Source organism: Pituophis catenifer, unplaced genomic scaffold (assembly GCF_029215685.1).
Source record: "Pituophis catenifer annectens isolate HBS135680 unplaced genomic scaffold, rPitCat1.0.hap2 SCAF_3, whole genome shotgun sequence".
NCBI lineage: Eukaryota > Metazoa > Chordata > Lepidosauria > Squamata > Colubridae > Pituophis > Pituophis catenifer.
In genome coordinates this window covers 29,955,926-29,972,027 of record NW_027256883.1, presented here as the reverse complement: position 1 = coordinate 29,972,027, position 16,102 = coordinate 29,955,926, and the positions used below count along the sequence as shown (strand labels likewise).

The 16,102-nt window shown below is 35.8% G+C and overlaps 1 protein-coding gene across 1 annotated transcript in view; it reads left to right on the top strand.

Annotated features, from left to right (window-relative positions):
• Nucleotides 1-12,195: 12,195 nt before the first annotated feature.
• Nucleotides 12,196-16,102, top strand: part of NECAB1 (N-terminal EF-hand calcium binding protein 1) — a 32,867-nt gene continuing 28,960 nt past the window's right edge. The window contains exons 1-2 of the mRNA XM_070942140.1: nucleotides 12,196-12,318; nucleotides 14,694-14,718. Of these exons, the coding sequence (XP_070798241.1) occupies nucleotides 12,196-12,318; nucleotides 14,694-14,718 (148 nt within the window). The remainder of the gene's footprint in view (nucleotides 12,319-14,693; nucleotides 14,719-16,102) is intronic.

Genomic DNA, 16,102 nt, shown 5'->3' with positions numbered 1-16,102 from the left:
TATGTATATATATATATATATATATATATATATATGTATGTGTGTGTGTATATATATGTATATATATATATATGTATGTGTATGTGTGTGTGTGTGTATATAAATATAATATATATTGTATATATAAATATATATATAAATATATATATATATAGGCTTTAAACTGTATGGGCAACATGTCAGAACTACAACAGTAGTAAAATATATTACTGATTATACCATATTATTACCATATATTACTGATTATACCATATTAAACACCGACATGCATAGTTTTTGTAACAAAATAAGCTAGATATTAACAAAATATAAAATCCATGTACTATTAGTTTAGAATGAGTAATTAATCCTTAAATTTACCATTACAGCTAAATAATTTAAAAACATGGTTCTATCTTTTCATTTTTGTCTATAACAACATTTCAGTATATAAAGCATATTCAGAACATTTCAATCCATTCCTTAACAACAGCAGTATACATTTCTTTCCATTTCTGCCAGATTAAATTCAGCCCTCTAGGCTGAAAAAAGATGAAGTTCTTCATAAAATAACAAATTCCATATCTGAGCAACATAATAACATATTTAAATGTTGTATTTCTTTACAAAACTATTTTCAATATATGCTATTATTTGAAATCAAAATAGAACGATGACTGAACATGAGCAAATTTAATGAATTCTCAAATTTCTTACTGTACTAACACTTATCAGTAAAGAAAATCTGATACTTCATTTTAAAAAATATTCAAGGGATCCAATAAATATAAAACAATTTTCATTTTTAAATCATTACATTTCAGAAGATTTAACCTCATTGATTTTCCAAGACTGATATTTCAATTCTCATTCCACATTCCGTATATATAACTAATGTTAACCTTCAACCTATTTTTAATTATCATTAAAATTATTATTAAATTAGTAATTTTTTAATTATTTGTAAAACTTAATTGTTGAATACATACCATATCAAGCTCTGCATCTCTTAAGGATTCTAGGGTTACAAGTCTCTCGAGTTGCTAAAACAACTGAGTCATACTCTTTTTTTCAGTAACTGTTTCAAATTAATTAATTAATTAATTCATTCATTCATGAACTTAGATTCTTCCACAACTTCTGCTAGTTAGCATCACCAAGCAGACGTTACATACGTAGTCATATGTAATCTCTCAAAATACCGGTATTTAAAAAAATCATTGTAAATATAATAATTTATTTATATTCCAGATTTCCAATAAAATAAATTCACCTCTATCTTCAATTTTGGATAATTCCATAACATCATATGTCCACAGCTTTCAAGGCTGGGGGGAAAAAATTCACTGTTTATTTCTCCTTTATCTTAATACTTGCCAAGATTTCAAAAGGTCATGTACTTACTCTTTAATTGGGCCCAAAGGAGACTAATATTTAGAAAAGTTTCCATTCCACAGAAAACATGTGCTGAAATAAAAGGCCAATTGTAAAGCTGAAAGCCTGATAAATTTACACCACCTTCCTCATAATGCAACCTCAATTTGGCCAAATAGATTTGAGGGGCTCTATCTTGCCATATAAATGTTTTCAATAATATCTATCTGTATAAAATATTTATCTCAGTGGAAATCTTAACTATCTGCTGTTTCTATATGCTGAAATTCTAACTCTACATTTGGATCTCTTTAATTCAACATAGTGTCGTATATTTGAGGAAAAATATAATTGCAAGTATTTTATAGAGTCTGTACACAATGTAAAACTTAAATTTCATCTATAATCTACATAGTAATTATGGATGTTCAGATGAAGCATGTAGAACAATATTTTTTTGTAATAGCAACACTCCAGTGATGTGAAATATGAGTACTATGAACATAGAATATAGAATATGTTCTACTGGAAGGGTCCTCAGAGGTCTTCTAGTCCAATCCCCTGCTCAAGCAGGGGACCTTATATCACTTCAGACAAATGGTTGTCCAGTCTCTTTTTGAAAACCTTCAGTGATGGAGCACCCACTACTTCTGAAGGCATGCTATTCCATTGGTTAATTGCTCTCACAATTAGGAAATTTCTCCTTAGTTTTAACTTGCTTCTCTGCTTGGTTAGTTTCCAACTTGTTGTGAAGGGTATTTGGAATTTTATTTACTTGACTGGAAAGATAATCAATATTATTATGGTTTTGATTTATTTTTATGGTCCTACTAATAATATTTTGAAATATTTCATAAATGTTTCACTTAATCACATTTTGCAATAATCCTAGCTGTAATCCATGATACTTAGAAAGAAATATCTAAAAAAAAAGAAAACCTTCTTGTAATAATTGGAAAGTACCCTATGCTTATATTTCTGAATTTAATCTAATAGTTATATAAATATTTTTAAACCCAAAATACGGAAATTATATATTATATTTCCTATGTACCTATTTTGGTGGCTCAAATTCTAGACTTCTCAGCTGGTCCAGATGTCACCCTACGTTTGTATGTAACTTTGGGGGGGGAGGATTTGTCATAACTTTGAACAGCTGCTAAATGACCAGTCATAACCCAATGACTTCCTGTATAGCAGGGGTGTCAAACTCAATTTCATTGAGTGCCACATCAGGATTGTGTCTGACCTTGGGGGACTGGGGTGGGTGTGGCCATGGTGGCCGTGGCCAGCTCAACGTCACTCATCTCGGGGGTGCCTGTGGCGGCTCAAGTGTGCTGTCAGCAAAAACAGGCTCCCGAGCTCCATTTTAAGCTGTGACGGACTCCTGCAACCCTCTGTCAGCAAAATCAGAGCTCGGGGACCGCATGCGGCCTCCCAAGCTCCATTTTCGCTGGCAGAAGCACCAGGGGCCAGACCTTTGCTGTTTCCAGGGTGACCAAAAGAGTTGGGGGCCACCAGTGTAAGCCTGCCCCTTTGGAATATGATGTCATAAGGCATATTTAATTTCTCTTAATTTTTAATTCTTTTGTATTATTTTGTTAGCTTAATATTGTGTCTAAGATTCCTAGATTTGCTGTAACAGTGGGATGGGCAGTGTATGGATTTCATAAATAAATAAATTAAAGTATTAAATTAATTATTTATTTAGTAAGCAAATGAAAAATAGAGAAAAAGGTAGTGGTTAGATCATAATGCTGTGATACTGATTATGCCATTCTGATTGCCCTTTTCTCCCTTTTCAGATGCCACAGCCACAAAATTTCACAGCATCCAAATGGATCAATACCTTGCTGTCATAGTTTGCCTATATCAGGGGTGTCAAACTCCCGAGAACACAGTGTCATCACGTGACATATTGCAATTTTTTCCCCCTTTGCTAAAATGGGTGTGGGGGTGGCCAACACGTGATGCATCTGGCCCACGAGTTTGATAGCCCTGGCCTATGTGAACAAAAGGAATTCTGTGCGAAAGAGATATTGTGAGAGGCTGGGAAAGAAAGGAAAGGGATAGCAGGTGGATTCATAGATTATTTTATAAAGGACAATACAGCCCAGGAGGGAACAATCTGGGGAAAAGAATTTTGAAATATTCAATGAGCCTCTGCCTTAAATCTGTAAATGAACCTGGGAATTTCTTATTACAGTTGCCAAGATTCTAAATTTATTCCAGATGGATTACAGAGACGTTACTGAAATCTATGGAGTTCTTGCTTCATTGGGCTTGATTACTATGAGATGGCCTTAATTTTCTTGCATCTTTTATCTCATCTGTCAATCACTATTTGACACATTTTTACCATTATATCTTAATTGTCTTGAAACCTAGTTAAAAGCAGTTAATTAGATAATAATTAATTACAGTAGACGCTACCAAGCAACAGAATTTTATAATCTCCTACTAGGAAGACTTAACAACCTTTTGGGGAAAAAAAATTAATAACTACTTTGAAAATTAACAAGGCTTTTAAAACAATGAATTGATTAAATACTTTACTTTTTTAATGCTACTCAGATGAATCGATGCAAATGTAGATTGATCTAACATTTTCAATGTTATAACTAAGAAAATGTCAGACTATTAACATAGATAATAGACTATACAGTATGGGTTAGTCATGTTGCAATAAATTGCTCTCAAAATTTAGTTTATTGCTATGTTATTGTGCCTCACATTGTTTTAGGATCTTTTAGGATGCTACAAGTAGTTTAGTGGAATGGTAAGTTCACATGCAAAAATTGTTCTTTCAAAACAATTCACATAGTTCTCTCTTTAGACCAGGAGAGGGCATGTTTGTTGAAGAAATGATGAATTAAAGAGCATTCTGTGAACTGAGACAAAATAAAAGCAAGGGCTTCTACAGAACAGGAAATTAGAAATTCTCTGAAATATAAAAAATGTTTTTATTTATTCTGTTATTGAGTTGATTCATTGGTTTCACTGTCATTGTTAACTGCATTTTAATCTTTAGATTTTACTGTTAAATAATTAATTGCATAATTAACTGCATCTATAGAAAGGCACCAGCTTTAAAGGGAAAAAAAGCAGTAACGTCCAAGGATGAAGCTGTCTTCTGCTAGGGGATTTCTACCACCACCTGGCTGTCCTGTCAAGCCAAGACAGCTGGGCAGGAAGGAATGCAGCAATAGTGAATGCCTTCATTAGTATTTGATGTCATCTCATCGTCCTCTTTCTTGTTCAACCAGGGATTTCAGAACGGGGCTCAAAGAAGGAAAGTATCTTCCCTTTTTTGTGATTGAAAAACAATAGCTGGGAGTCTAGGTTGGACATTTTACCAGATTACATATCCCAAAACACAGGTTACACCGAAATGCCTGATTAAAATCACACAAGGAATCAAGGGTCGATAAATAACAAGGGTAAGATCATAGATGAATGAATTTTCCTTAGATGAGCTTTGGCTTGTCATCTGGAAGAGAACAAGACAGCTGGCAATTTATCTGTTTACTTACTTACTTATTCTGCTTTTAGTGTTTTGTTAATACAGTCTTTGGAGGTCAGATTTGCCACAAAGCTACCTAACTAACAGTGATTGATCATTTCATTTTGTGCTCCTAAAGAATAAAAGAATCTGCATAAAACCAAAGTATAATTAGCTGCCAACTAACAAGGAATCCTGAACTTCTTTATCCAGAGCTAAGCTCACCCAGTTGTACGAGGCTCATTTCTAAATTAGTTTAAAATTATAGTGCAAGTCCCAGTTATAGAACTATGCTTTATTTTTTATGAATTATATCCAACTTTCCATCAAACATAGTATTGTAAAGCTTTTACACAATCTATAAAAATAATAAATGAATGCAATCTATATAAACAAAATATTATGAACTAAATATAATAAAGTATAAAATTTGGAACTCAGCAATGTATTTTTTGTTTTTGCTTTATATTAGCTTCAAATCCATCAAATAATGCATGGCAAAAAATAAGTATAGAAATAAATTAGTAAAATAGTGGCCTTCTAATTCATATATATTCTTTGTCTGTTTTAAGCTTACAACAATGACAGCCATTAATCAAGGTACAAACAAAAGCAGTGAAGAATGTAAAGAACTCACAATCTTGCATAAACTTTTGACTAGAACTTAATAAAGGCTTTGTTCTACAATGGATGCTGGATTCTTTTTTTTAACACAGCTGCTATTATTTTTAACAAATCTTACAAAATACTCATTTGGATACTGTGTTTTTGGTTGAGAAGCTGTACAATTTGCAGTGAATCTTAGGAAACCTGTATAATGCAATAAACAGTGTGGATCTGAAAATCAAATGTACTGATGAAGATCAAGACTGGCAACAATGGAGTAACAATTGAAAATTATATATAAACAGTATTACATCTATGTGAGGGATCATTTTTGTGACTCTGTTTCACCCTTATGTCACAGTTATGCCACAGAGGAACAGAGTGGTGTGATTTGTCCCATCAATAAGTTTTGGATCATTCACAAGTCTTGGCAGGGTTTTTCAACAGTAGTCTAGAAATCTCCAGAGGGTTTTCTGAGGATACACAGAAACTATGCAAATGCTTCTTTCGGTTTCTAAACAAGGCCTTACAGCAGTATACAACAAAACAATGCAGCCATTTCCCTTTGCTTTTAGAAGTGGGGTTTGAAGGTTATTTAATGAAGCAGCTTTGAAGGCTGCTGTGCTCAAAGCAACATGAAAGCAAAACACCCCCTCCAAGTTTTGCAGAACCACATTAAGTGTAGAATGTTGTCAACAAAACTCTGTTTTGAAACCTACTGAGAAGACTCCAGCAGGAATCTCCTCCTGCTGAAGTGCATATTCTCTCTCTCTTTGTGTGTGTGTGTGTGTGTGTGTGTATGTGTCTCAGCTAGAGTGGAATGATGCAAATTATATCTCACTCAACTCTACTTGACAATTAGATCTGAAGAAATCAGCAGGTGGAGTATTTCACAGCATGGAGATAAACATTGCCCAGTTGTATTGTAATGCCTACACAGACAGCTACCGCAGAAGATATTAGCTGCTCAGCCAATTAGAAAGTTGGCAAGCCTTTTGCATGGGCACCACAAACAAATCTATACACACACACAAAAACCTCAATACAATACAACTGCTTGTACAGCAATATGTTGACTTAATCAAAACAATCCTGATAATTGTATGAATTGGCCCACAATTAATAGGGCTGAAGGAAGTCATAGGAACAGGCCTTGAATTCAGAATGAGGTTGAAATCATCCTAAAAGGTCTAGCAAACAACTTGTTTCTTTCTGAATCAGTGAGCAATCAAAAGCCTCTTAGTATATGAGAAAGGATATATGAATCTGTACAAAATATTGCATCTTACCTGTGGGTTTTCCCTCCCACAGTAAGATTTTCTTTTCTACAAAATTTGCAGTCTTAAAGAGCAGAGTTGGAAATTGAAGGTGGCTGTGAGGAGGGAATCCATCAACAAATTATCTCTAGTAGAACAGTCAAGCTAAAAAATAAAATAAAATAAGACCACACCTGGAATATTGCATCCAGTTTTAGTCACCCATTATTAAAAAAAAAGATGCTGAGAGTTTGGAAACAGTGCAGAGAAGGCAATAAAGATGATTAAGGGCTTGGACGTTAAAACATACAAAGAATGGTTGCAGGAATTGGGTATGGCTAGTCTGGTTAAAAGGATTAGGTAGCAGTGACATGGTAGCCATGTTCCAATATTTGAGGGGCCCAGATTATGCCACATTATGCTACAAAGAAGAGGGGGTAAAGCTATTTTCCAAAGCACCAGAAGGCAAGACAAGAAAAGTGGATAGAAACTAATCAAGGACAGAAGCAACCTAGAACTAAGGAGAAATTTCCTAATAGTGAGGACAATTAACCAGTGGAATGGCTTGCCTTCAGAAGTAGTCATTGGACATTTTTAAGAAGAGATTGGACAGCCACTTGTCTGAAATGGTATAGGGTCTCCTGCTTGAGCAGGGGTTGTATTAGAAGACCTTCAAGTTCTTTCCAATAAATAAAAATTACCAAGCAAGCATTCAAATTTCTCAAACCCTCCTCCAAGTGAGTGCTGGTTTGAAGGAATAAATAACACAAGTTGTTGGGGGAAATGAGAAAAATGTGCTATTGTCAGAAACTATTTGAATTCCCTGAATCACTTTTATTTGAAAGTAAAAACAGCACAGATGCAAAGGAAATAGAATTAATATTTTTTTCTGTGTGATTTCCTTGCATGGAAGTATTCTTGTTATTCTTCATCCATAGATTTTTAATTGTCTGGGTTAAATTATTTAATTTGGTTTCAAATTGTTTCTAAATATTGTATTTCTGTATTTTATTCTGTGCCTGTTCACCGCCCTGAGTCCTTTGGGAGTAGGGTGGTATACAAATTTAATAAAACATAAACATAAACAAACATAGATGAAAATAGACAAGAAAAAAAGAACTTGAATTTTTACAATTTGGACAACTATTAGCATCGCACATATATTTCAAATCAGCTGTGAGTGTACTTTGACAAGAAGTATGATTTTAAAAGATCCCCAAAAATCTTCTTGAAGATCTCAAGTATGCCATCAACTTTCCCACAAGTTGGGACTTCCGGTGGCTCCGCAATCGCCGATGGACGCTCCTTTAGGAGCTCCAGCCCTGTGATTCCGTTTGTCGCTAGAACAGCGAAAATCAGCTGTCTAGCGGCTCAAAACTCTCCCCCTGGGGAAAAGGGGGAGAGAAGAGCAGAGGGGTTTGGGTAGAGCTCCCCTAGACCCCCAGGTTTTTCTTTTTAAACCTGGGGTTTGCAGGGTGATAGCTCCCTGAAAGCTCTTCAGTGCTCCGGATCCGGGATGAGTCTGCTTTATGCAGAACGAGGCATCCCAACCACACCAGCATTAGCAACTCAATTTTAAGGGAAAAAATTTTGGACTTGAACGCTGGCAGAGCAAATACAGGAGAAACAAAAATTGCAAGTACTAAACTTTAACTCCAAAATCTATTACTTCCCTCTGAATCCCTGTGGTAGAAAGGGAAAGTAAGATGGCGTATGACTCTAACGGGACGTGGAAAAGTGAAACTTAGGTACAAAGTATTATGTGGTGTTGAAAGCCCCTGTTTAAAAGAAGAGGATTTCATTTTAAAAGGAGAAAGATTTAAAAATTATATCCAAGGAAAAAAAATGGCTGGCTTTTTTGAAAATGATGAAGGCTCACAAATGCTGACTGTGGATCTTTTGGAAGAAGTTTTGGAATCATTTGCCTCTGTGTTCGTGGAAAGAATTGAAGGGTTTCTTAAGAAGGATTTTACTCAAATCCAAACAAGGATATAAGTGAAGAGGAGGCGGAAGAAAAAACCTAATTTATTGTGCCTTTGGAAAATGAAATAGAGGCTTTTCAAATTGAAACGAAGGAGCAGAGAGGCTTGAAGGAGTGTAACCAGGAAATATTGAGTGATATTCCTCCAGAGGTTTTGATACAGGCAAATGGAGAATTGTTAGGAGGTGTTGGGATTTTTTATACAAAAAGGAAGATTCAAAGTGGAAGTTTACAACTTGGTTGCAGGGATGGATTCTCAATCGCAGTTAAAGAGGTGTTCTTACCGAGAGGAAAAGAACAGGATTATGGCCGAGGAGTGAGACTGGAGAAGAAAGAAAGAAAGAAAGAAGAAAATAAATTATTTGGCTTTTGTAAAAAAAGCCAAATAAAAAATGGAGAAGAGAAAAATTCTTGAAAATAAAAGCAGGGGGAGGAGCAATGTTGAAGAATTGAGGAGGAGCAATGCTGAAGAATATTATTGAAGAAGGACTGGAAAAAATATAGAAAGAAAGGAAGAATGGAAGATTAATTTCTTTTGGGGAGGATCTTAGTAATAAATCTGGAAAGTTTATTGAAATTAGTATTTTTTAAGACAATAATATAAAGGAAGTGTTTTATTATATTTATCTCTGGATATAATTTAAGGGATAGCCTTTTGAGGGTTATATTTTGAAGAATGTCTTATTGAAGTAAAAATGTTTAACTAAAAATGGATAGCTTTTAAAAGTTATTGAGGTATCCAAATGCTTAATTTAAAATTTAATGGATAGCTTCCTGAAAGTTTTGAAACTTATATATTGAAGAATGAATTTAAGATTTAGAAATAACTTAACCCAATGGATTAACAGTATCTTTAAGGTTGTATTTTGAAGAATGTTTTATTACAATCAGAAATTGGCAAGTGGTTTATGAATGACCAAAGAGGATAAATGTTTAATTTAGAATTTTACTAGGGAGTAATGCTGAAAAAGAAGGTATGGAAAGGATTTTAGTAATAAATGTGAAATGTGATAAGAGAATTTATAAAAGGAAGGTTGATGAATACTTTTAAAAGGGGAGTTAAAAGAACGTGAGGGAATTTTGAATCTTTTAGTAAATTAGCATATTTTAGCTTAGGTTTGTTAAATGTTATACCCTGTTTTTGCTCTGGGAAGTCAGGTGTGTGTGGGGAGGGGGGGCTTGAAGGTTGTGTGGGGTTGAAATTGTTGTAAAATTTTTAATAAAATAAAAAGATAGATAAGTGTATTAATAGAGAAGTAAGAAATGTGGGGGAAATGTTATAATAAATGAAATGATAATATTAAGATATGATAAATATTGGAGGAGTAAGAAGAAAACACAAAAGATGTACTTAGATGATACATTGAATGATTGATTATGTATTGTTTGCTTGTTTGTTTATAAAATAAAAACTTTTAAAAAAAAAACTTTCCCACAAGTTGATGGCATACTTGGAGATCTTCAAGAAGATTTTCTTGGTAAGATTTTCTCCTTTCCATGATTCACATAACCAGGTTGGCTTAATCAATCCAGTTTTCATGCTTTGCATGACATGCACTGAGCCATAAAGTAACTATATTGACTCAATTTGCATAAAATGCCAAACCAACACATGGCTTGCTGCTTTGTGTATTCTGTGAACCAAGCCAGTATTCTTTGTAAAACACAATTTGTAGTTAATATGTTTGAGTGGTTACCTCAATGCAGTTTGTTGGGGGGGGGAGGGTGCAGTACAAAACCAGTTCTGTTTCTTTCAGTCTTTTATTTATACAGAACAAACGTTTCCAACTTGACATCCTTCAGAGTGCAAATTTCTGAAGAAATTCATATTTCATTGGATTCTAAGACAGAGAGAGAGCACCTCAACTTCCATGTTCAAAAGCAGAAAATATTGGAAAGCCATTGGTGAATGAAGCCCATTGCCCATGGCCTCCTTCTAGGCCAGCAGTCCCCAACCTTTTGCACACCATGGGCCAGTTCTGTGGAGAGAGGTTTTTCTGCAGACCAGAGGGGTTGTGGTTTTGCATGCTGTCTGCATCCCACAGATGGGACTTCCCTTGTTCGTGCAGCTCGGTTTCTGGCATGACATGGCCCAGTGGCCAGTCCATGGACCGGGGTTGGCGACCCCTGTTCTAGGCTGTCTAGAGATTTCTAGGAGGACTATTTAATCTGACCTAGCAAGGAACTTTTTATACTTGTGGAAATTAACCATTTAGCATATATTGGCAACCAACCAATAGTTATCCCTTCCTTATAGTGATGTTTCATTTATTTTTTAAAATTTATTTTCTTTTTAATGCTAGTGTTCAAATCTGTATCAATTAGGCAGTGGTGAAATCAGTTCGGTGGGCATGGTGTGGCTTGGTGGGCATGGTGTGGCTTGGTGGGCGTCGTAGGGGAAGAATACTGCAAAATCCCCATTCCCTCCCCACTCTAGGGGAAGGTTACTGCAAAATCCCCATTCCCACCCCACTCCTGGGGGAAGGATACTGCAAAATCTCCATTCCTTCCCCACTCCAGGGGAAAGGATATTGCAAAATCTCCATTCCCACCCCACTCTAGGGGAAGGTTATTGCAAAAATCCCCATTCCCACCCCATTCCAGGGGAAGGATATTGCAAAATCTCCATTCTCACTCCACTCTGGGGCCAGCCAGAGGTGGTATTTGCCGGTTCTCCGACTTGCTCAAAATTTCCTCTACCGGTTCTCCAGAACCTGTCAGAACCTGCTGGATTTCATCCTTGCAATTAGGATTCCGCTGATGGCTGTCCAAGGGATAAAAGTACTGTATGGCTAACCTATCCAAACCAAAGAATTACAAGAAAGAGAAGAATCAGACTATTATAAAATATGGAATAATTGGTATAATTGGTTAAAAATCAGAAATATACAAAAAATATAGGGGATATATTACCGATTGATATATATATGTATATATAATAAAAAATATTATTAGATTAAAGAGAGGTGAAGGAATATATTATAAGTAGAATTGTAGAACGTCACTCTGAAAAAATGCTTAAGAAGAAATTACACTCTTTATGTGTATATGTTGTATAAATGTTCGTTGTGTATATGTTACGTATGTCTTTTTTAATATTTATATTCAATAAAAACTATTTTTTTAAAAAAATAAAAAAATAATTAAAAAAAAGTACTGTATGGCACTCTGCGTATGCTCTTAACTTCGGTTTCACCCAGTTGCAAACAGAAGGGGAACAGCGTTCATTCAACACCACGCTTGGCGGCGAGCAGAGCAGAGAGGCCAGGTGAAGGCGGCGCTAAGGCTGGCGGCAACTGAGGGCTTGAGGGCGCCTTACCCTTCTTCGTTCGGACGCCGCGGCTCCTCCTGATCGCCTTGCGAATCGGGGACTCGGCTGAGAGGCCGAGAAGAGCCGGGGAGGTTCGTTGGCAGCGGGAGGAACAGCCGCCGCCAGCAGCTGCCGTCCTCTCTCCTCGCATCCCAGCATAGCCGCAAAGGAAGATCCAGAGCGAAGCATGGATGGCGTTGAGATCCCGGACGCAGCTCCTGCCTCCTCCTCCTCCTCCTCTTCCCCCGAGTCCTCGGAGGAGCTCCGTTCTGCCCTGACCATGACCAAGGGGCTCTCCATCTTCCTGGATGTAAGCGCGGCGGGTCCTTCGCCTCCCTTTCTCTGCCTTTGATCTGCTGGGTCTTTGGGCTTCAGAGAAGTTCGACCCTTCTCTCTTGTGAACGGGATGGAGGTTGGCGGACAAGGGGTGGGGGATCATTCCTTCCTTTCTTCCTTTAAATTATTGCAAACGTGTAACAGGTTGGCCTTTTGCTCCTCTCTCTGTGCGGAAGCTTTCAACCTGTGGAATGGTTCGCCCGCCCCCAAATCGATGTGTGGCAAGAGTTCCCTGATCATAAGAAGATTATCCTATCAAATGATGCTAATACAAAGATTGCGGTTATTTGATTATGGGCCCTATTAGAGTCCTCCAAATTAGATTCCCTCTGGCTGAAAGATAAACGACCTGAGGCACAAAACACAGATTCTGGACCATTGCAATTATATTAAGCTGCTTTGCACTCTTCTCTATAAGAAAAAACAGATTTAGATTAACGATTTTTCCAGGCTGTTTTATTAGACATTTAAAAGCACAACCAAGAAAAGCAAAAGCATTTTCTGTATTAAAATGACAGTTTACTAGTTCTTCTATTCAGATTTTTTTTTTTTAAAAAAAAGTCAGGTTTCTTAAAAATAATGTAAGTATTTAAAATTTGGCATTTACAAAATTAGTCACAATGATTCTGTATGACAGGTAATTCAATTTGCTCTAATAACAGGTATATTTCCAAAGCAAAAGAGCTGGTTGTTCAGGATGGGAAATTTAGAAAAGGTGTTGTGAATTTCAGTAATGCTAGATTACCTGATGCTTCCTTAGGATGGTCTCAAATGATAAAAGATAAATCTTTGGTGCAACTTAGAAGATCAGTGCATGATTGGTGGATGTGGGCATTATGTACCCATCTTATTTTGTGTGCTAAGCAATAATTAGGAAAAGTGGTTTTTCCAATCTTGGTTTGGGGCAAGGGAGATGTGGTTTTTAAAATCAGCTGAGCCATAGGGTGATTTTAATTCCTTTATTATCTCTGATTAATACATTTCATTAAATTAGTGTGGTGAAAAAAAAGAGGGTATTCATGTACAACACTTGGAACTTGTGGAGCAAAAGCAGGATATAATTGTCATAAATGATAGAACAACAATTTGTTAGGACCATGTTTGATTTAAAAATAAATCAAAGACAAAATGCTAACCTTTCAAATTAATTAGTGTTGGATCTAATATATCCTATGGAAAATAGAAGACTATGCAGTATACATAGAATTTAGTATTTAAATAGATTGTTTTATTTTAATATATAAGTGATTTTTCAACTCCCAATAACTGTATACATACAAATGTTAAAACATCAGTAAAAACCACAAAAAGAATATTGTTTAAAGCAGTTTTGTTATAACGTTACTATAAAAAGGGAAAAAATAATCCTGGCACAGAAGTAGCAACAGACTATATTTAAAAACTTCATGTATCAAATATCAGATAAAACATTTTAATTTCAGTATGTATTTTCTCCTTCCAGATAAAAATCCTTTTAGATGAGAAGTTCTTGATAGGGCTAGATTTGGGAGGTAGTGTAAAATCATTGGTTGCCAATTGTCCAAATATGTTAAATCTTAAACACTATTTTTATGTCTTCTATTAAATACTATTCTTTGTTAAATACTACTACGTATCAGCAATCCTAATCACATATTAAAATATGCTGTACTGTTTGTAAAATGTGAATATCTGGTTAAAATTCATCAAATATATTCAGTGTCATAGGTGATTCCAGTCCTCATATAGATAAATCCTCAAATACTGAATAGCTATAAATTTTGACAATGTTTCATGTAAATGGGTCACCAGTGTATGGGACTTCTACCTACCAGAAATCCATCCATTTAATTAAATGATGCAATTACAAATGTCTATTCCAGTTCCTTGCTGAGATGTAGGGATGCACAGTGGATCAATATTTCCAACACCAGTCTTTTATTGTAAAATATTCCCAGAATACCACAAAAAGTAGAACACTGAATTAGAACACCTAGTCAGCGAACAGTTCCCTGTAATTGTCTTCAGCCAGTCTGATACATCATCCCATAATTGATTAGAAAGCTTGACAGGTGAACTGTTTTACCTGGCACCAAATACAAAGGCAATCTGGCACCTAATCAATTGCAAATGTGTACCACCTATTGGTCTAAAGAAAATACTATCACTAAATGCACCTTTCTTCAAAAGTATAGTTTGTACTGTCTATTGTAGTACTGTGCTATCTGTACCGGGAGGCTTAAAGGCTTAATAAGCCTTTTAAAAAATCCTTTAAAACATTGCTAAGTTTACTGAACTATAAGTGTGTCCTGGTAAGCATTACAATATTTCTTTGTTGATACTGATACATATTGGTTTATTCTCTCTTAGATTCTGAGAAGAGCAGATAAAAATGGTAAGTCCAATCATTTGCTTTTCTTTCTCAGAACATAAATAAAACAGTAAGGGATAGGGATTTGGAGGAACATTTAGTTCAATTGCTCTCTGTTTCCCTAGGAGAGGAAGTGGCTGGTAAACTAGTCACTTCAAAATTACCTGGCTTTGAAAGTTGATTTATCATCACTGGCAATTTTAAGATGTGTGGACTTCAACTCCCATGCTCCCCGGGAAATACTGGGAGCTGAAATCCACACGTTAAAGTTGCAAGGTTGAGAAACACTGATCTAGATGGTACTGATTATGGGAATCCACAAGGGACTGTGGGCAAGGGATGCTATGCTTGCTATGGCATCATCATCATCATGTCATGCTGCGTGCAACATCATTGTAGCTTGCACTGGGCATCTATGGTGCCATCTCTGTGGAGATCATCTGACTTGTTGGGATATATGGTTGAATGGGAATTATAAATCTATCCAAAGCGCTTTACATATACAAGCTTGTTTACACATCATGTAAAGCCATGGCTCAACCATTATTTGCTGAATAAATAACAATGGTGAGTCCATAGATCATGACAAGTTATAAAACATAGTTTATAATCTTTAGTGGTTCGGCTTACCCACACACTAAGTGAATATTCTGATTGATTGATTGATTGATTGATTGATTGAAACTAACCACTTACCAGTAAGTCCTTGGCCTAAAAATATTGTTGTGTATCATTCTAGCAGTAATGTGGACTACTAGGTCAAGGACCATAAATGATCCAGTCATGGGGTTGGACAGAGAAGTCTTTGTCTTTGACACACTAGTGTTTCTTGGAGTCTTACACACATTTATGCTTAGGCAGGAACCTCCCTAAGGATTTACACATCTTCTAGATAGGTATTTAATCATTGTTGCGCCACTTAAACAGTAATGAGAGGTTTATGTCACCACAGTGATGTCCAGAAGGGAAACAGCTTTAATATGAAAATGGGGAAAGCCCTGACTGTAATTTTTCCCCTCAGAAATACAGTAAGTATTACAAATTCCCTGTGATGCCAGGAAAAGATACAGCTGCTCTGAAGAATTCCAGTCAGGTGCTACATGCTTTGAAACCCCTTTTTCAAATTATTTCCAGTGTCTTCCCATTTCATTGCAACATATGAGCAAAGCTTTTGCCTTTAAAAAGGCCCCAGAAGAGAAGATTTCATAGCTAGAGATGCAAATCTGGAACTGTGGCGCAACAGCTGTGCAGAGCTTCCAGCAGTGCTCTGAAAAAACAAGGCACTAAAAATCCAATAATTAAGAACTGATGAAAAGCTGAGGAGGGATGGTTTAGAATACCTGATGTTAGTATCATTCATAATATGCCAGGAAGAACAGCTGTGAACCAAATAAACTAAAAACAAAAA